This window comes from Nelusetta ayraudi, unplaced genomic scaffold (genome assembly GCF_046127955.1).
Source record: "Nelusetta ayraudi isolate G7.1 ecotype Tasmania unplaced genomic scaffold, CSIRO-AGI_Nayr_v1 ptg000033l, whole genome shotgun sequence".
Taxonomy (NCBI): Eukaryota; Metazoa; Chordata; class Actinopteri; order Tetraodontiformes; family Monacanthidae; genus Nelusetta; species Nelusetta ayraudi.
Window position 1 is genome coordinate 985,977 of NW_027466083.1, and position 20,683 is coordinate 1,006,659.

Here is a 20,683-nt window from a genome sequence, read left to right on the forward strand (position 1 = left end):
ATTGAACACAAACCCGTTGGCAGTTTTAAGGAGGGGATTTATTTTTCCAGCATGACAGACGTGTTATTATTGGATTTGATCCATTGCTTCATACTGCTCCAAATACCTCCAGAGAAACAGGTAGCTACATCGTTAAAAAGACTATTGAAAAACACATAAATTATGGACATTTATAAAAAAATAAGAAGATCAGATTTTTTTTTTTTTTTTTTTTAACCGTACAGAAGCATTTCATTAGAGACGTTAAAATGGAGTAAAACTAGTTGATTAAGGAAAACAGTGAATGACCAGATCTACTGAATGATCAGCTTTGCACAGCTTGCTTCAGACACATAGACATACAGCACACAGATCATCCACCCTCAGCCACAGTAGTTCAGTGAGAGTCACAGTTGCACAATAAATAGAAGTGGTCGGCAGCACGGCTGCGCCGCTGACCCCCCCCTCCCCCGACGTCTTAAGATACAGCTCGCTGTTGTACAGTGACGGCGTGATGACATCATGGTGTCGCTCACACGTACGCGATGTAGTTCTCGGGAATGAGGCCCGTTTTGCCCTTGTAGGTGGCCTGGAGCCAACCCGGCTCCACAGAGGGGTAGACTGCAGACACAGAGAGCGCAGTGAGGGGGCGTTCAACTTCAAACACATGAGTTTCACTATAAAAGATTCTTTCTTTTTTTTTTTTATTTATGCCAAAAGGTTGTTAGGATAAAACTCCTAAAACATTTTCTTACCGTTTGTGAACAGCGCCCCCTGTGGAAAACTCAGCTCATGGCTGTGCTCTGCCTCGCAGGAGTAAAGAGCTTTGGCATCCCTGAGCAAAAGGAGAAACGGTCAGTAAAATAATAAAAAAAAAAGGAATAGAATCTTTCTGCTCGACGGGCTGGGCTCTAAAAATGAAGACTGACTTTCCAGGGGCGCAGATGTCCAACGCTGAAGAGAACAGAGAGCTCTCACGCTGCGGGTGCCTCACCGCCAGTCTTTAACACAGACACACAGAATTGCTCAAGTTAGTTTTTTTTTTTTTTTTTTTTTTTTTTAACAAAAAGAGCTGAAGTTTCGCTTGAAGTGAAACTTCGGGGAGATGACAGGAACACAAACAGACTCTTCTCTTTCCGGTAGACACTCACACTGATGCAGGCCTCTGGTATCCGTTGCTGGCCGCGGCGGTCGAGTGCGAGAGCTTGGGCGTCAGGTCGGAGCCGCAGCGCGTGTGTGTTTTGTGTACGTGCGCCGCCTTTCGAGGGTTCACTGACATCAGGCTCTGCACCGAGCCGTGGCAGCTCTTGTAATCTGCAACGGACGGACGGACGGACGGACGGACGGAAATCAGAGGCTGGAACACGATTGCGCAAAAACGCCAAACTTTCTATCCGTCTTCAGTCTCTGCCTGTTTTTCTTTCCGTTTTCCTGTTTGTTTTTCCTTAACAATATACCAATTTCATTTAACTTTGTTCAACTTTGTTATTCCTATTATTTTTTTGTAAGTGTCTTTTGTAGTCCCCTTGTGTTGTGTGGTTGGCCAACACGACATTAGACGATCAAACTTGTAACAACTGGAACTTAAAGGGATCAATGGTGTGATGGGCTGGGTGGGAGGGAACGAGGGAGGGAGTCATTTTATTTGATGTAATATTATGATTGTAACAATTTGAATACTGCAACTATTTCTCGTACACAATAGCTGCGTTTCCATGACGGTTTTTCGCAAATTAAATTGTCATATTTCAAAAATTTCCATTGAACGGTGTGAAGCGCATAAGCTGCAATTCGGGTCATATGCTTTTGTTAGTTTCCGTTTGTTTGCTGTCAAGCATGGTTGTTAAATTTTTCTCATTGATTACTTGTAGAAAATACTACAAAAAGTGTTTCCATGACACTCTATATGGATCCGTGTGAAAAACCACCTGATGAGAGCCTCAAACCCTTTGAGCTATGTCTGAGAGGTTTTTCCAAGTTGAGCCGTTTCCATCACCAGCTTTTATTGCCATATTTAGGAATTGAGCAATTCTAGGGGTCGTGGAAACGCAGCTACTGAGAGTTCAAATCAGCTGTAACAAATACAAATTTAAAATGAAAATCGTTATGGATAAAAACTTCAAACAACGCACCCTCGGAGATGTGCAGGGAGGTTAGGGAGGAGGAGGTCGAGACCGGGTAGGTGAAGAGCGAGGAGGAGGAGGAAGAGGAGGAGGAAGCCGTCCTGTACGACTTTCTGGGCTGCTGAGGGGACGCCGAGTCCGTGGTTCCGGTCTCGGCGGCCCGGCTCGGGCTGCTCGTGCCGTGATCCACCGACTGGGCGCTCTTCAGGGAGGAGGCGGACGACGCCCGCTGAGTGGGCCGAGCCTCCCTGAGCGAGGAGGTGCGCTCGAGCGAAGGGCGGCGCCCCGAGGCCGTCGACGTGGGAGTTCCGGACTCCCTCACGGACGACAGCGAGGCGGAGGAGCTCCCTTTGACGGACAGCGTCCTCTCGGTGGAGAGCACGGAGGAGGCCGAGGACGACGCCGAGGAAGCTGGGCGGGCGGGAGCCGGCTGCGTGGAGGCGGCTGCGTCCGCCGGCCGTCTCTGGTCAGCGCCGTCGGAGGAGCGGCGGGACGGCGAGCGCGAGGAAGCGGGCGGCGGGGACGAGGGCGAGGCGGAGGACGAGTGGGCCTCGGCGGAGGACGAGTGGGCCTCGGCGGAGGACGAGTGGGCCTCGGCGGAGGGAGAGGACGGAGGAGAGTTGTGAGACAGGCCGTTCTTCTCCGAGGAGTGCGAGGACAGCGACTCCTGGCTGCCCGTCGGCGTCGTGCCTGGGCTGCTGCTGAACGTGTCGCCTTGGAGGGAGACACCAGTCAGAGTCAGAGAGCAGAGAGACTCCAGAGTCAGCAACCTGTCAGAACCTGAGAGCTGCTTCAGTGGTACCGGGTCAAACGAAGGGCAACCAGTTGGCTGCACTCTCCTCTCAGTTAGCCTTTATACATCCTCATTATTATTATTATTATTATTATTATTGCACCCATACCACTTTTTTATGAACGGGTACAGTGCCTGTACTTGTATTCCAGTACTCATCCATACCGATACTGAGTACTTGATAAAGCCATTACACATTATAGACACTAGCAGTCAACAGTTTGGACAAAACCTATGAACTGAATGTCTTTTCTTTCATTTTAATGGAATTATGTAGGAAACAATAAAAGTGAAAAATCACCCAAACACCTTTTATATTTAAATACTTAAATTTAAGAATTTAAAATTTAAAATTCTTAAATTTAAATTCAACATCCCTCAACCTGTTTGCCTAGAACAGGGCGACTGTCACAAGTTTCACTGCAGCACAAACACAAAGTTAACAAAATCGTCACAAACCTACTTCTATCACTGGCATGGTATCGGTATTGGTACCAATACCTGGTATCGGTGTTGGTACCGATACCAGGTACCAATACCGATACCTGGTATCGGTGTTGGTACCTGCGTAATTATTATTAATGATACTGATCTATTTAAAGACACTGATGATGTTAATGAGTTCTCAATAATGATCAACGATGATGAAACAAGGTTGGATAAAATTTTGAATTTCAGACACGGCTCAATGAGTTGTGCTATTTTTAGAACACGCCTGCGTGCGACTGATGAGGTCCTTGAGGGCCACCTGGTGTTGGTGAGTCCTGCTCCTGGAGCTTGCAGGTTTGTTCAAAGCTTTTACAACACAGGCAGAATAAGAGGTTTGGGACAGACTCACTATCGTTGTCTGCCAGGCACAGAGCGGGGGGGTAGAGGCGGGCCTTCCTCTTCCCAGACGACAGACAGATGGCCTTGTTCCTGCGAGGGGTCGACCGCGAGGGAGGAGCCGGAGGCAGCGGCGAGGAAAGGTCGGGAGCTTCACCGAAAATCTGACAGGAGACAGAAATGAAATCGGTTAAAATCAGTCAAATGAAGTCAGTCAGAGGGACTTTTCACTCCAGCCTCTTTGTGTGAGTGTGAGTGTTTTCCTGCGAGGACCTTGTGGTGGTTTTCGATGATGATCTCGACCACGATGTTCTGGAACTTGATGTTCATCATGGCGGCCACCGTCTCTTCCTGCGACCTCATCAGTGTGGGACCGAAGATCATGCCCAGGTTGGAGAAGGTCATCAGGTTCTGGCCGCTGTGCGAGGAAACCCTGCACAGGCGACAAAAATAACTATTTATATATAGCCAATATTTGTTGCCGCTATTTGTGTCAAACTGATAAAATAATAACCAACTAATTTTTGGGAACCTTTGTGGAGAAAAGCGTTTTGTTAGGATGGATTTGGCTAAAAGTGAAGGATAAATTCTGCCTTGAAGAGCAGGTGGGGTAAGTGTGTCTGGGGCTACTACACGCACTTGTGGAGGTGGTTGGTCAAGAGGTCCAGCAGAGTTCTGTTTTTCTCCGGCAGCCTGTGCACGAGAGCGTGAATCGCCCTCACTCGGTATTTCTGCTCGTCGTACTCTGCAAAACGAGAAGCGGAGAAGAGAGGCAGGTTTAGGGAAGATGATCAATCACACACCAATCAACTCTGTGCAATCTCACTTGCAGCCCTGATGAACTCCTTATGCAGCCTGTAGGTCAGCAGAGGTTCTGCCAGGCACCTGCACACACATCACACCAAATGAAATCATGATGAGAAATGTTATTCACCGTTAAAGAAAAAAAAAGCCACGCCTGAAATAATGACCTGAAATAATCTTTCAGGCCGCTGGTGATGGTCTTGTTGTCCCAGGCGTCGGCCTCCAGCTGGACGTCGGGCGACGCTGTGGACGCTGAGACAAAGCAGAGGGACGCGGCTGAGCTGCAGCGACTGAGTCCCGACGTTCCCGCGACATCTGAAACTCCACCGCACGCAAAATAACCCAGGCGGAGACTTCTTACCAAACACAGTCGTCATCAGCCGCTGCACTTTGGAGTTGACCCCTCCGGTCCGGTACAGACCCGGTGTGGTCAGACCTTCACACGTGCAGAGCAAGGAAATTCAAATAAATCACAGCAGTACTTCTGGGTCTGGATGCACCTGCGGGAGGCGTGAGTACCTCTGGTTTCAATCAGGTCGATGCACTTGGTCACAAAGCTGAGGCCCGTCTCGTTGAGAAATGCTGCAAATATGAGGAGAACAAAGGTCAGAAGGAGGGAAGGTCGTATGAACAGAGAGAAAGACGGATGCAGGATAAAGCAGGATACTCACTCTCCTCTTTTTTGCTGAGCAATGACGGCAGAGTATAAATCTGGTCAAAGACAGAAAAGCTTTTGTTTGTTTGTGCAAACTTTTTTTTTTTACATGATAAACAAAGCATGTCCTAAAAGTTTGGCTACACTTGGTATCTGCCTATTTGCAGTTTCACTCATTGAGTTTGGGCTCAAACTAGTGTCCTAGTGAAGACGACACCAACCCAGACCAAGACTAGAGAGCATCGAGATGGAGACCAGACCAAGACTTTATATGTCAAAGAAAAATAACAAGACAGAACCAAATTTTAAATTCCAGTTTGCTTCTAAATGGAACAACAACATCTCTTTATAATAAAGGAATAAAAGGGCAGGGTGTCACTCTGGGTGTCACCAACAGAGTGTAAAACGGCAGCAGCTGGATTCTTTTCTGTTATTATCGTGTTATTACAATGTCTGTTGAGTCTTGACTGGTCTGGATCAAAAATCCCCAGTGAGTCCAGTCCCAGACCGAGACCAGACCCAGTAAAAATACCTCAGAGACCGAAACCTTTAAAATGTGGTCTGGAAACCAGCAGCAATCTCCAGCTCTACAAGACTACATCAAACCGTACTGGTTCTTTCCCGTCCATGGCCTCCATCCACAGCCGCCTGTTGGCCTCGGACAGAGCCTGCAGGGTGATGACGCCGTGTCTGCACACAAGCAGAGGTCAACTTCACTTTATCTCAATGCAGCCGCGTCACACGTCCATCAGCCTGCGATGCCACCACCTCCTCACCTCTCCACCACCTCGATGTCGAGGCAGAAGCGTTTGTCGATGGAATCCCTCTTCCTTCGGACGCAGGAGCGCAGCCGGAACATCTCGGCCGCTCCGTTCACCACTCCGTTCTGTGGGCGGAGCCACTCTGCTTGGTTGGGGAACTGACGGGGAAATTTGGCAAGAACGTGCTTGTCTGGTTGGATGTGGGGCTCACCTGTCGGTTGGCTGGTCTGGACTCGGTGCTGCTCATGGTGAACATCTTGCTGCTCTTTTGATACGTGCAGTAATATCTGGTCCACACGCTGCCCAGTGGGCCTGAGGGACGGGAAACAGGCGCACGCCGCCTCGCTTAGATGTAGTCACAGGTTGCAACAGGTGAGAAGCAAACAGTGATTTTCTTCTTCTTCTTACGTTTCTCCTGTATGTAGAGATATCCCTCCATGGTGAAGCAGCTGGGGGGGTTGAAGTCTTCCTCTGCAGAGCGGATCCTCTTCATCAGCCTCTCCACCTCAGCTCGAGTGCTTTCAAAGTTGTTGCGAGCCTTAATGGCAAACGCGCACATAGTTCAATACACACGTAAATCAGACAATGATGAAAGTTCCGACCAGGGATGCAAATTAACGATTAATTCATTAATCGTTAGTTGATTGACCTTATCGATCGATCGATTAACGATTAATTGATAAGCGCTGATTTGTCCTGAGAGAACCTAAATTTCACAATGAAAAATGTGTAAGGAACACATTATATAAATGATGAGGGTCCAATGAGACCCATTTTTACATTAGAGAACAGTAAAAACACCCTCAACATGTATCCTCTGACTTTAAGTTAACTTCTAATGGCTCACATTTCAACTTTTCTTTTGTTATATATATGTTTTTAAAGTTGTTTAAAAGTAACTTGTTCTTGGTATATTATGACCATCACAGGAGAATTGCTCTTTCCTGCCACTACACTGTTGTGATATTAACTACCTGTAAATTCTTAATCGACAATGAATCGATTAATTGTTAACGTCTCTCGTTCTGACCAACAGTTTGGTTGAGGCACCGTTTATGCAAAAGTGACTCCAAAGGTCTTGGAAAGACCCAAGCAGCAAAATAGACTAAAGGAGCATTTAGTATTTAACATCCATTGATACATTAGACTTACATTCTGCAGATTGAACTGAAGCTGCTGCTTGTATGGTTCAAACTCGCTGGCGAGCTCGTAGCCCTCGTGGTAGAAGGTGAACAGGCCCTGCAGGAAGGCCAGCAGCTAGAGAGCAGCGGGAAGGAGAGGAAGGAAAGGAGCATGGTGAGCCAGGAGAGAGCAATAGAGAGAGGGATGCATCATCCCTCATCTGTCCAGTCACTTGGAATGTGTTGCAATGAAAACAAAAACCTCTTGACTGTTATTTTGTATCGCTTTACTTGTTTACTGTACAACAAAGAGCTTCCCTTTGTGTCAGAGCAGAGAGCGATATGCAAGCAGGAAGTGCTACTTTAGCAACAGGAAGTGGGCTTTTCCCGATACGCATCATGGGATGGTGTCGGTCCCGGGCTAAAGAGTGTGTGAAGTGTGGAGTTGAGCCTGCGCTTCACTCCGCTGAAAGACGTCCACTGCTTTTCAGCTCTCATATTATGAAGTTTCTCAAAAGTTCTTTTCAATGTGGGAAAACAGGTGTGACACTAGAAATGCTTGCATGATCACTGTACAAAAAGCCGCTAAAGGTATTAAAAGAAGATGTGTGTCTGTTATAGGAGTCAAATTATGCAACAACATCAATATACATTCAAAGATGTGTAACTCACTAATGGTTTTTAAAACAATGGTCTGTAAAGGTATCTTTGAGGGATACATGCAAGAGCAAAGTTTTTTTTCTTCTTTTTAATATTATTATTATTATTTGAATTTATATTTTGCTTGTTTTAATGTGTTTGTTGGTAGAAAAAAGCCGTGTATAATTATTATCATCAATATTTGTGTGTAGGTGAGGCGTATATCAGCATTTAGCTTCTGCCTCGGCCTGTTCAGTCAAAGAAAGACACTCGGTTGGTCGGAAGATTTAAAACTTTCCTTGTTTGTGATTCACTGCTTTGAAACGACTGAATAAATTCAATCAATCAATCAAAAATCAAATGACTGGAGTCGTTATCCACGAACTCACCGGCTCCACAAACTCAAACTTCTTTCTCTCCTGCACCTCCTGGATCTTGAAGACGTACTGCAGGGAGGCGTCATAAAACACCTGCCGGTCTTTGCTCATCTGTGAATCTGCCTGCATCACAGACAGCAAAAACCTCAATAATCCAACACACACTGAAAAAAAAAACGGAAGGATTTTTTCCAAATATTTAGAGACGTGAGATTCCAGTACCTCATGCAGGGAGGATTCCTTCTTTTTGGACGACAGGCTGAGATGTTTCTCCAGCACAGAGTAATACCTCTCTGTCTCCTTGTCAAACTGCTTCTTCCCCTCCTATGAAGGGCAGGAGAGGAGAGGAGATCACAGTCAAAGTCTTGGCATTTCTGCATTCAGCCAATGGTCGTTTTTCATCAACATTCAAGTGAGGGGGCATTAAAGCAGGAGTGCTGGTGGGACCTCATGGCCACCTTGTTCTGTCCCACTTCTAAACACGATGGAGGTACGAAAATGAGCCATCAAAGCAGTGAAACTGGGGAATTTTCAGGAAGCTGCAAACAGAGGGCTAAGTACGCTGTTGTTGTTGGTATTTAAAGATCTGGACGGTTTCAATCATTTATTGCACTGGAGTCCAGGATAAAATGTCTATCTGAAAATGCTAAGAATGTAGAAAACTTCACGCAAGAGAGGGAGCAACCTCCTGCATCTCCTTGACAACTTCAAGCCGGAGATAAACGGCGGGCGGCTCAACCGTTGACCGTTTTTTTTTTGTCGCTGCTTCAACAGTCATCATTTTTCAGCCGTCATTTCCTGGCTTATGGTCTGGTAAATCACCAAAACACAGCCACCAACGTGTCAACAGAAGCTGCTGCTCGAAGATTTGCTGCAAAACTTTCCACATATTAATCCGCAACAGCTGTATGTTGACGTAAATCCAACAATAAACCTCCGCCCCCCCCCCCTTCCACACACACTTCCCCCATTAATAAGGTCTGTGTGTGTGTGTGTGTGTGTGTGTGATCAGTCGTGAACTGAGGGGCGATAACAAAGCACACTCTGTTCTCCCGACCAAACTCTCTGACTGACAAATGAAACTGAGAGTTGAGAAGTTTCACATGTTCTTAAATTACTGACCAGTTAGTATGAAGAGTTTTACTTTATTTTAGCCTGTTTCAAATGGCTGCCATGGGGCTTTGGAACTTCACCAACTAAACTAGCCAATGATCCCTCCAACAGTGTTGTGTAAATGATGCTGCGAGGAGCAAGTATCTCCTTATCTACGCCACCTGCCAACAGTTTGGACACCCTGTGAATGGAATGTCTTTTCTTTCATTCTCATGACTATTGACATTGCAGTTTCTCACTGAAGGCATCAGAACTACGTATGAACACACATGGAATTACGGAGGAAACAATAAAAGGGTCAAATAACTTAAACATGTTTTATATTGAAATTCTTCAAAACAGCCGCGTCTCATAAAAAGCATATTCAAAGTAAATCAACGTGTTTTTCTTGCATAATTCCATATATCTTGCTCATATATTTGATGTCTTGGGCATCTATTTGCAGTGGAGAAAGTTGGAAAGATAAAAAGAATTTTGTCCAAACATTTGACTGGTAGTGTCGAGAAATAATGGAAAGCATTATGTGTGCAGGTCCTCCTTCACATGTTCGTTTGGACACTCTGACTAACCTGAAACAACACCTGTTCTGGTGGATTACTGAAGTCAGAACAATTGATCCCCTGCAGTTCGTTAATGCCAGGAGGAAATTTGAGTCTCTGCAGAAGTTAGAAGGAATTTTATTTTGGATACTTCCCAGGACGATATTTTTGATGTTCGTTAGAAGGAGATGAGCAGCAGCCTTTGGGGGATGAGGACTTATGACCCAGCAATGGGAACATTAAAAATCCCAGTGATCAAAACGCATAAAAAAAAATTTTTTTCTCTCTTTGCAGAGCAGCTGCGGCTCGAAACTCTGCCTGTCCGACTGTTTCTCGTTGCTCAGCAGCAGCCGTGTGAGGAGGCTCCGCTCACACACTTCTGCGACATTCTACACGGCAGGAGCGAGCGGTGGTTTCACTCTCACCGCGGGTCGCAAGCAGGGTCGGAACTGTTGCGCTTTCTGCCTCCTGCGTCGACCAGCGGCTCTCTCTTCTCATTCTGAGGTGCGTTGAGAAGAACGGAAGAGAAAGAAGCAGCACGATCTGGCGGCGGAGACTCGAGACAGCTGCTGAAACCAGACACCAGGCCGGCTTTGTGTTTATGCTGCCTCGCTAAAGTTCAGCTCTCCGTACATCTCTGTGACGCGCCTTTCCCCGTCTTCCCTCCCTGCGTCCGTTCCCATGACCCTGTTACTGACACGGGGGCATCGCCAGCCATCAGTTTATCCCAGCGAGTCACATTCTGCGAGCCGGGGAGGAGAGACCGACGCGGACGAGAGCAGAGCGGGAGAATCACTCGCACGCACCGCAGGTGTCAGGTGATTAATAAACCCAACCTGACTGGGCTGGTGAAGCCTCGTCCGCCTGCTGTTCTCAGCCTCGCTCCAGTGTGTGAACAGGTCAGCGGAGGCCAACAGGTGGCAGCGACATGCGTGTCAACCGTCACCACGTCCAGCCGCAGACGTACCTTCACGGCCCCGATCTGCTCCTTGCGAAACTTTTCCAGCGGTGAGATCAGCACGTCGTCAGCGTTCTGGATCTGAACCAGGAGAAAACATTGGGAAAAAAAAAAAAAAAAAAAAGCAGCTCAGTTCAGTGTGTCATAACCCTGAATACCACAAATAGCAAAAAAAAAGCAGAAAAAAAGAAGAAGGCGCTGCGAGGGCGGCCGCCCGCTTGGTGAAGAGCAGCATGTGTCAGGTTTTCTGATTCTTTTAAAAAAAAAAAAAATCTCACGCTGAGATCTCAGTTCTTCTCTGTTTGGGATCCGTCTCACCTGCTATTTGTTTAACTTAACAGCCAAACTGTTTATTGGGGAGGAGGTGTTGCTGTGGATAAATGTTTATGCGAGAGAAGAGAGCTCGTCTCCAGGATTACACATTTTCAGTGCCGTCACGCCGGCCTGTTGACTCTCAGCTGACACAGTGGAGGAGGTCACACTTGAAGAGGAATGGACAAACATCCACACTTGCATTTTGGAAGCCGGCATGATATTTTATGAGCCACTCCACGCAGGCCAACGCTGCAGGCATGTTGTGCAGCGAGCGTGAAGGTGCCCAGTTCCGCACAGTCCACCGTCCCAATGTCTGCTAGCAATCTCTATCCGGCCTGTCTGTTAACTGGCCCAGAGTTGAGAAAAGGTCATGCTTGGCTGAAACAGCTCGTAGCACCTTACAGAAAGTGTGTAGTGAAACACACACTTCTGCAAATCTGCCCTTTGTGATGATAAAAGGGAACAGACACCTCACTGTAACCAACCGCCACAACACCTCCAGCCTGGAGCTCATTCCTCTCCGGTCACCTTTCAGCAACCTTGATTTCGACCCTTTATACACACATTGGAAGGTCCAATAAAGCCTCGCTTTGAGCAAGAGGCAAACACCTAAATATGTGTTTGCCCTCACCAATAATTAGCATGTCTATTGACATGCAAATTGGGTCAGTTCAGGAGGGTTTGTGGTTTACAGCTCAGCATCACAGCAGGTATAACGAAGATGTGAGGGCAAGAAAGGGATTCTAGGATCTAGATCTAGGCTGGTGGCAGTACACTTGTTTTTAAGATGCCACTAAATCTCACACACTCCACCTATAAGGCATCAGGTGACAGCAGGAGGTGAATTCATTTTTGTCACCAGATGCGGACAAAGCTAGAGGTCACAGGAAAACTCAGTAGGAGTTGATTACTTTGTTTGTTTGTCTCTTGCTGTGCTGTGCTGCTAATGATGACTTGTTTGGCTGTGTTTGACTTCGGGTGGATCGCGATAATGAAACGAGGCTCTGGGATGGATGCAGTTTGCCTTATAAGATGTTTGGTATTGGCTTGGGGAACGTCATGCTGTTCACTGCTGCTTGGTTTTAGTTCCTACTTTGGTGTTGTGTCTGATGTCTTTGTTGTCTGTGTGTGTTTTTATACGCTGTGCATGTATTTGATGCCAAAATCAAATTCCCCTCGTGGACATTAAAGTTAAGCTCAACTCAAAATCTCAACAACAACAACAAAAAAAAATAAAAAAAATCAAGATGAAAACAATTAAAAGTTACAAAATAATTTGGAGCAGCGATGTAAAGAAGGCAGGTTTGATTTTTAACCATTTCAAGACGATGAAAGGTGAACGGAGACTAGAGGACGCTCTCTGTGCCGTCGCACTTTGAGAAAAAACCCAAAAAACGACGTGGTGCAATTCTTGGCAGCTGGCCATGCGCAACCACGCATTACTGTGCTGCTGCTGAGAAATCCATAGCAGCAAGAGCAGCGGAGAAGCCAGCAGCGGCTCATCTGGGCACTGGTGTTGATGTTGGCTCCTGGTCCTCTTTGGTAAACTGGAAGTCCTGGTCAGCTTCTTTCTTCAGCGTGCTTGATTTGAATGAAGCGCTCTGCCTCTAGAATTCCCTCTCACTAGTTTAAGCTCAGCCGATCGCCAGCATCCAAATCGCAGTACTTCTGCATGGTGGCTGGTTAGCGACAATATCGCTTTATGCCAGGGTTGGAATTTAATCCCGCCTGACTGAGGGGCATTGTGAGAACCCAACAACAGTCCTTTCAGCTGGGCAGGTAGGTCCACCTCACTGAGATACCTGCCTGGAACTCAGCAATGTGGCTGGAAATAGACGGTTTACAGGAAGAGGGACGAAGAGGAAGGAAAAAAGGAAGGAAGGATGAAAGAAAAAGAACGTGGATACATTGGAAACACACACACACACACACACACACACACACACACACACACACACACACACACACACACACACACACACACACACACACACACACACACACACACACACACAGGACCCCTTTTACGGACTTTCCCAGGCAGTCAAGGCTCTGCTCACAGTCTCAGGGGGGAATTGGCAGAATGGCTTCCACATGGTTCCTCTGTAACCAGACCAGGCACACAGCCACAAAAGGCGCACACACACACACACACACACACACACACACACACACACACACACACACACACACACACACACACACACACACACACACACACACACACACACACAGGGCATTAAGTCGCATACATGGCTACCAGTCAGACTGTATAGCCAGACTTCCGTCGCTCGCACACAGAGGCCTCTGGTTGACGGAGGGTCAGTGACTCAAAGGCATTTTTTCCAGGTCACCACGGAGAAGAACTCTCACTCACAACTACTGTGTGAATCACCCGCCGGTCTTACTGGAAGCTCTGATAAGAGACTTTTGGGGAAGTTAAAGCCATTCGTGATGCTGAGCGACAAAGATTCACTTTTAACCCAAACTCTAAAGTCATCCATCTGTCTGCGAGGTTGATGCGACTGTCTAACTGAGAAATGCAGCAGGGAAAGAGAAGTGGAAATAGGTTTCTGTCGTGACAAGGCAAAGAAAAAAAAAAAAAGAAAAAAAAAAAAAGCTCAGATCCTGGATTAGAAGCAGAGATTGTGGTATATATTGATGTATATAAATCTTTCCATCTTACATACATGGAAAGATTTTCAGCTTCAAAAAGAATAGATTAACATGGCACGCCAGATGCAGTGGATCCTAAATTCCTTGAATATTTCACATGTCCATCTGGTGAAGAACCCAACAGAAAACATTTGAGAAAAATGAGACACAAACGTTCTGGCCTTTACATTCACGTGGGCCGGCCGGATTTGTTACAACTGGTTTGGGCAGGAGCCCACAGGTCAAGACCTCCTACTGGTCAGTGGGTTGACAGCAGCCATTCGTCACTGCCTAGCAGTTAGCTACGGTGCTAGCCACGGGGCAGAGGTTCACAAAACTCTGGCAAAGGCCAGTGGGATGATTTCTGCTGGAGGTTTAAAGATGTATGGATGAGATCTTTGAAATGTAGATGTCAGCGAGCAGGCTGCTGGGCGAGGCCAGCGAGGCTGATTCTCACACACACACACACACACACACACACACACACACACACACACACACACACACACACACACACACACACACACACACACACACACACACACACACTCTTGTATTACCAGTCTTTTTCGCTCCTCTTCCATGGTGCTCAGCAGCTGAGAGAACTCCTTCAAGGACTGAGCTGTAAAAAAAGAGTTACAGTATGAACTTCAAAAACTGTGGTCCTTTTGTTTTTGAGTCTTCTATCCCCCCTCTCCCCTCTCGAGAACTTCAGTCATGGATGTATTATAAGAACTGGATACCGCACTGGCAATATGGCGGCACAGATTTTTTCCCAGTGTCCACTCGAGGTACTGCATCAAAAAAAATCCCATGGACCCAAAAAGCATTTTTTTCCTACAGACCGCAATACAAAAATAAAGGCCTTTAAAACGGCTGACAGGACGATTCGTAGCAAATCTTTCTATGGTAGATTTTCCACTTATGGTCTTTTAGTCAGTTAAAAATAATGATAAAGGCCAGAAAATCAGCAGAATAGAGTTCATTCCCAGCGTGACGTCTGCTGAATCTCAGCTCGTTCTGATTGGCTGCGTCCTGACGTGTTTGGAAGTGACCTTCTCCAGGATCGTTCTGATTGGCCAAATAGATCATGTGAGTTACAGAGGCATGATGGGAAGTGACACTACCACGCATGCTCTACGGGCCCATTAATGCGGAAGTCAAAAACTTTTTCGGCATCTGCGCTGCTGGGCGAGCGACTCCATTGAAATGAATGGGAGCCATCTTGGACCCTGGGTTGGCTGACTTCAGCTTCTCACCTATGCTGATCTCGTCATCCGTCTCGGCATCTCCGATACACTCGAACTGGAACTCCTGCAGCGACTGAGAGAACCGCTGAACAGCCAGAGAAAGACCTGAGAAGCAAGCAGAGAGAAGGTCTGCTTCAAACCGGCCCAAGAGCTTCTGCTTACCAAGACAAAAACGGACAAAACACAATGAAATGACGGCGCAAGAACTTTGTAACGCATGGTCTGCAAGACGGTGTGTTGTGTGGACAGTCCGACCTGGCCTGCAACAAGCTCTGCTTTGCAGCGTTAGCGCCAGACAGCTGTGTTTAGATACCCCAACCGTGCTTTGATAACAGAGCTCAGGGCACATTTTTAATTTTATGGGCTGAAGGGACACTTGGCAACCCACGCAACTATTTCACTGGCCTGATGCAAGCGGCAAAGGCCGCATTAGCCACAAATCGTCAAACTGCAGCTGAAAGGAGATTGTCATGAACAAGAGAACTGTGATAATGGAAACCATGCACATAATTTATCTCATCTTCAGCTGGATGACAGGACTGGAATATCTTATCATCCCACTGGAAGTCATTATGCCACATTGGTAGAGAGAGGGCCATCCGCTTTCTCCTTCTTAAACACCAACAGCAGTCAACATAATTTAATCCACGTGCTTCTATTTAGTGCTCGCAGTTTGTGGTCAGACGCCTTCCAGGCTTTAATGAGATACTTACTTTCACGCTGGTATCTGCATTTAAAAGCCAACGCGTCGCCCTATAAGCATAGAGGAGATATGCATGGCCGACACAATCATCCAACCACTGGAATATTTGCGGACGAGGCTGACAGATGCGCTGGGAAGGCCTGTTGGGGATTTTATTTCTTTTAAAAGAAAACTGTCCGCAAATTTGTGTGAAATGAAAAAAAAAAAAAAAGACAGCCACCAGCTGGTACTACAGTGTAAACAAACCCCAGCATTTAATGACGACTCTTCTGTCAGTCAAATGCACGTTTATTGTCCCATGTAACTGAGTAAACTTTACCTTCATGGCTGCTGATTGTATGTCATAGTAGGTATTGATCACTGCACCCTGTTTCATTTCTATAAACTTGGATTGTTTTCTTTCCAATTTCTCTTGGGTCTGTAGCCTGTGCGTGTGCGTGTGTGTGTGTGTGTCTATTGCGTTTTCTCTCGCCAATAATTAGCATGCCTATTGACATTGAAAATTGAGTTCAGTTTAGGGGGGGTTTGTGGTTTATGCCTCAGCATCACAGCAGTAATAGTGAAGATGTGAGGGCAAGAAAGGGATTCATCTAGGCTGGTAGTAATACACTTGTTGTTGTTGTTGTTTTTAAGATGCCACTAAACCTCACACACTCCACCTATAAGGCACTAGCTGACAGCAGGAGGTGAATCCATGAGCCACTTCCTTGAAATGCACTTGCGCCACTACTTAGTTTTCATGCTTGATCAAATGCCAGTGGTAATCTTCACCTTAACTACCTGTGTTAGTTTCACACAGGTGTCGAGGTAACCTGGTGGTTTTTGCTCAATTTTAAAACTTTATTTGTTTCCTTCTTCTTCGTTGTCCTAGTCGGGAATTCTTTGTCATGGACAACATTAAATCAACTTGACTGGAAAAGTGTGTTGCATACTAGTTGGGGACGAAGGTTAGGTGATTTTCACTGAAGAAGGTCAACAAAACAAACAACAGGCTGATCACACCCAAACAGGGACACTTGTGTGGATTGTTGAGCGAGCGCCTGGTTGCAAAGCACAGCTGGAGAAAGACGTCAGCTTCGGCCAAACTGACCAGCGGCTCGGTGTGAGCAGCAGCAGAGCGCCGCCGTGAACCGACGATGGCCTTGGGCTGCTATCGGGCTTCACGCCGGGGCCAACGGTTGACTAAACCTTAAACCTGTCCAAACACGCACTTCCACTCGGAGAGTGGAGGAAAACAAAACAAAACAAAAAGCCCGTGAAAGCACTCGTACTCACTTCTGAGCGCCGACACCAGCATGTTGCCGTCTTTGATGAGGTCTTTTATGAACCTGTTGGTGCGCTCCAGCTCGATCTCATGGCACTGCAGCCGCTCTCTGAAGTCCGGGCTGTCCAGGAAGGAATCACTGAACTCCAGCGTCGGCAGACCCATCGCCCTGCCGCCTGCCGATGCAAACAGCCCGGCTGTGGCGATGATTGAGCTCGGTCGAAGCTAGCTAAAGCTAAAATATATATATATAGGACTATTGCTGCTGCTACTACTACTACTACTACTATAGAGTAGGCGTCAATGCAGTCAGTGAAACTTGGAAGGGTCCTTCGAGTCCTCCGTTCTCATGCCTTTCTCACTTTTTCTCCCATACAACTTCCGGACACCGAAACGCAGCAGCGTCTTTGACAGAAAGGAGCGACGCGGTTTCCTCGGCCTCCCTCGCTTCTTTCCTGCTAATCCATCCCAATCGTGACTTTTTTGGACTTGGCGGCAATTTTCAGGACGAACTGAAAAGCAACACGGTTCGGGAGGAGAAGAAATCCGCAGCTCTGAATGAAGGCAGTCGGTGGAGTCTCTGCCGCTCCTGACGGTGTCTCCACACAATTTTCATGTTGGCAACGGGAGACCCCTCCTGGCGCCTGCTCACATGGTTTGGTTGTTATCGAAGATTTTGTGTGCTGGAAGAAAGAAAATAAATAAATAAATAAATAAATAAATAAATAAATAATCACATTTTGAAAATACTTTAAAAAAAATAACAATAATAAATAACAATAATTATACAATAATTCGGAATTTGACTCAAGAAAATATACACACTTGTACATTTAAGAGCTTTAACAAGAACTATTCAGAGAAATAAAGAGCAGTGTTAACATGTATTTCCGATTTGTAATATTTGTCAAAGAACGTGCACAGCTTTTTAATTAAGTCGGTTTAACTTTTAAAATATATATTTCATAACTCTTTAGATTTATTGAAGATAATAGGGAGGGGCTTAAAAAAAATTCTGTTTTGAAAAAAATATGTCAATTTAAATTTAAACAATTCTACCAAACTTATACTGGAAGAAAAAAATGGGAGTGAAAATGATAATGTTATGCAATCTAACTGGACACCGACCTTGTTTACATTTTTTTTGATGAACAGATTAGCCTTATCTTATCTTTCAACGTACTGTCAACTGTCACATTACGATGGACCAAAGTAGCAAAGACAAACTCAAACTAAAAATGTGTTGGCACAATAATACTGATAATGTTTGCGTGTCTTCTTCCCACCCCCCATTTCGCAAAATGAGGGCTCATGAGCAAAAGTGACAACACTGTGATTTGTCTTCAGTGAATGGTTGCTTTAAAATTGATTTATGAACCTGTGTGCAAGTATGTGTATAAGGGCCCTGGGTGGAAAGAGTGACATGCCAAAGCAGGCCCTAAGTGTGAGAGAAACACAGCTGTAATTAATGGCATCAGGACTCCAGGAGGCACGTTGCATTGCTGCGTGTTGCCTAAATGCTCCAGGGCAACCATTCAGAGGCACTGTTGTTTTATTTTTTATTTTTTTTTATCTTATTTGACAGCAGGGCATGTGTGACTCAACACAATAGCACTAAAGTAGCACAACAAAGTATAACCTCAGTTAGTGTTTCTTAGACACAGTGTTTTTGATTCGTATTCTCTTGTTCCCAGTCCCCTGCTAAGTCAATGTTTCCTTGAAACTTGTCAAACTGGAACATGTTCCCAGTGGGTCAGAGCGCACTGTTGGTGGTCCAGTAGCTTTATTGTCTCGGTTGGTTACTACTGTATCTGTCACTCACAGGAGGAGAATGGAACGCCATGGCTACTACGCTAAACAAGGTTTAAGTAGTTCAGGGTATAGACACACACACACGCACACACACACACACACACACCAGAGAAGTCTGCCACCATCACATCTTGTCTTTTCATGTACATAAGGTAAGAAATGCAAGTAACCTGCTGTCTCCGTGTCTGTTTTTAAACTTCTTATTGAGTCTAATCTTATTAAGGTACATTTAAATCCTGTCATTTAAAGGTTTGCAACAATTGAGTCGACTTTTATTTTGAAATATACTTTTGTCACATTGACTGTTGCATGTCTGGTACCATCAAAGGTTCAAGATTTACAGCATAAACAGATCTAATGTTCTTGAAAAACCAACACCAGCACCGCCGTCACCATGAACTGTTTTTGCCGAGTCGACCGTACAGAGGGGAACCACCGACTGTGGCAGGTAATGATTGCACTCTTACTGGAGTCTCTGACACGCCGTCTTCACTGTTTGAAAGGTTGTTCTTTTTTTTTTTGAAAAAAAAATTCCCCATGCATTTTCTAACATTTTCTCATATCATCTTTTGCTTTGATCTAAATAAAGACTGGGCATAAATAGAGAAGCTTCTCTGACATTTAATTGATTTTGACTGCATTAAAAGTAAAAAAAAAAAAAAAATTGTTTACCACTATTTATTATCTAAAATTTTGGCCTTCACAGTAAAGTAAGTTATTCTGATATTTGTTGATATGTTGTGTTTAGAATATTAAATAGTACACTAATGATAAGCGAAAGGCCCTCCTCCTATAAGCCAATGTTTCACCTGTGACTTCCCAAGGATTTCTCCTCTACCCCGACACACCAGCTAAGATGGAGACCACATCTCAGCAGGCTTTTTCTTTCAGACCCCTCCCACAACAGCCAAGAGGCAAAGGTCAGTGGTCTTATCAGTACTTGCAGAATAAAAATTAACAAAAACAACAGCAATGATAAAATATGTTTGTGCAGACTTTGGAGTGGAAACACAAATAATCATATTTGTGCTGTTGACAGCACTTTAGGGGACAAAGGGGGAGAACAGTTATTCTCTGGGGTCCTGCAGCTATTGAAGGGCAACAAAGTTCAGCAATAACTGTTCAGCTAAATATAAGTAATGACAACTAAATGGTTATTTGAAGCAAAATAAACCTGCCATTAGTCATCAAAACCTGAAAATTTGACTCATTCTTGCATAAAAAGGATGCAAAGTAGCAGGCTAGATGTTCTGCATATATGAAGACAGATATTAATGTTGTGTCTTGATATGAATTTAGCCAATTCAATTAACCTTTTAAGGGCCACAGCTATTATGTTAAAGCAATTATGCTGTAATAAAATTACATTATTGCAACTGAAATTGAAACCATTCAGCAAATATTGTTTTAAATCATTCAACTGTGCAGAGAAAAGGCCCATATAAAGTTGAGGTTTAGAGACAAAGTACAATTGAGTAAAATGACTCATTCTTGTTGTTCAGGAGTAGATGTCACCTGGGCCTCTCAGCTGGAGCCAAACCAGTCCCATTCCACATTCTCAGAGCGAGGAGGAGCTGAAAATGGCGATGAAGGCAAGGAAGAAGAAAACCATAAACAGATGCAGTCGACGGCAGTGACAGTGGATCAGGAGACACTGCAGATGCAGTCCCAGTATCAAAAGGACTTTCCTCCTCCATCCTTCTGCCACGGGAGGCGCACACCTGCTCTTCCACAGCCGGACAACATCGGCATCAACCCTGCTTTCAGGTGACAGAAGCAAGTTTTTTTTTTTTTTTTTTTTTTTTTTTTTTTTTTTTTACAAAAGCGTAGGAAATGTTGCGGTCAAATTATGTCACTGTTTGTTTGTGTTTCCAGGTTCGAGTTCAGAACAGTCCACAAACAGGATTTCCCTCGTTGGTCCAGCTTAAATCCCGGATGTACAATCAGGCTGAGAACGACTGTGCCCAATAAAGTAAATAGTGCTTCTGGGTTTTAAT

The 20,683-nt window shown here is 45.4% G+C and overlaps 2 protein-coding genes across 2 annotated transcripts; one reads left to right on the forward strand and one right to left on the reverse strand.

Moving 5' to 3' along the window:
- Positions 1-16: 16 nt before the first annotated feature.
- Positions 17-17,468, reverse strand: arhgap42a (Rho GTPase activating protein 42a). The gene is made up of 25 exons (XM_076031418.1): positions 16,886-17,468; positions 14,917-15,012; positions 14,218-14,279; positions 10,697-10,768; positions 8,300-8,401; positions 8,090-8,200; positions 7,093-7,197; positions 6,349-6,478; positions 6,152-6,252; positions 5,956-6,065; positions 5,791-5,869; positions 5,196-5,235; positions 5,044-5,106; positions 4,886-4,960; positions 4,692-4,776; positions 4,547-4,605; positions 4,360-4,465; positions 3,994-4,153; positions 3,734-3,884; positions 2,695-2,816; positions 2,112-2,652; positions 1,131-1,293; positions 909-980; positions 735-814; positions 17-600 (listed from the first exon to the last, which is right to left on the reverse strand). The coding sequence occupies exons 1-25, from the start codon at positions 17,037-17,039 to the stop codon at positions 512-514; spliced, it is 2,928 nt and encodes a 975-aa protein (XP_075887533.1). The 5' UTR covers positions 17,040-17,468; the 3' UTR covers positions 17-511.
- Positions 17,469-18,239: 771 nt separating this feature from the next.
- LOC142892100 (uncharacterized) lies at positions 18,240-20,682 on the forward strand. Its single transcript, XM_076032154.1, has 5 exons — positions 18,240-18,838; positions 19,015-19,134; positions 19,511-19,606; positions 20,189-20,453; positions 20,562-20,682. Exons 2-5 carry the CDS (start codon positions 19,044-19,046, stop codon positions 20,680-20,682), a joined length of 573 nt encoding a protein of 190 aa, XP_075888269.1. The 5' UTR covers positions 18,240-18,838; positions 19,015-19,043.
- Position 20,683: the final 1 nt, after the last annotated feature.

Excerpts from the sequence above, each read along its gene's own strand:
- arhgap42a (XM_076031418.1), bottom strand. The coding sequence starts at position 17,039 with ATGGGTCTGCCGACGCTGGAGTTCAGTGATTCCTTCCTGGACAGCCCG. Across the intron at positions 7,198-8,089 it reads AGTTTGAGTTTGTGGAGCCG|CTGCTGGCCTTCCTGCAGGG; the intron begins GTGAGTTCGTGG and ends GCTGCTCTCTAG. Across the intron at positions 5,236-5,790 it reads CCATGGACGGGAAAGAACCA|ATTTATACTCTGCCGTCATT; the intron begins GTACGGTTTGAT and ends GTCTTTGACCAG.
- LOC142892100 (XM_076032154.1), top strand. The coding sequence starts at position 19,044 with ATGTTCTTGAAAAACCAACACCAGCACCGCCGTCACCATGAACTGTTT. Across the intron at positions 19,135-19,510 it reads GGAACCACCGACTGTGGCAG|GATTTCTCCTCTACCCCGAC; the intron begins GTAATGATTGCA and ends TGACTTCCCAAG. Across the intron at positions 19,607-20,188 it reads ACAACAGCCAAGAGGCAAAG|GAGTAGATGTCACCTGGGCC; the intron begins GTCAGTGGTCTT and ends CTTGTTGTTCAG.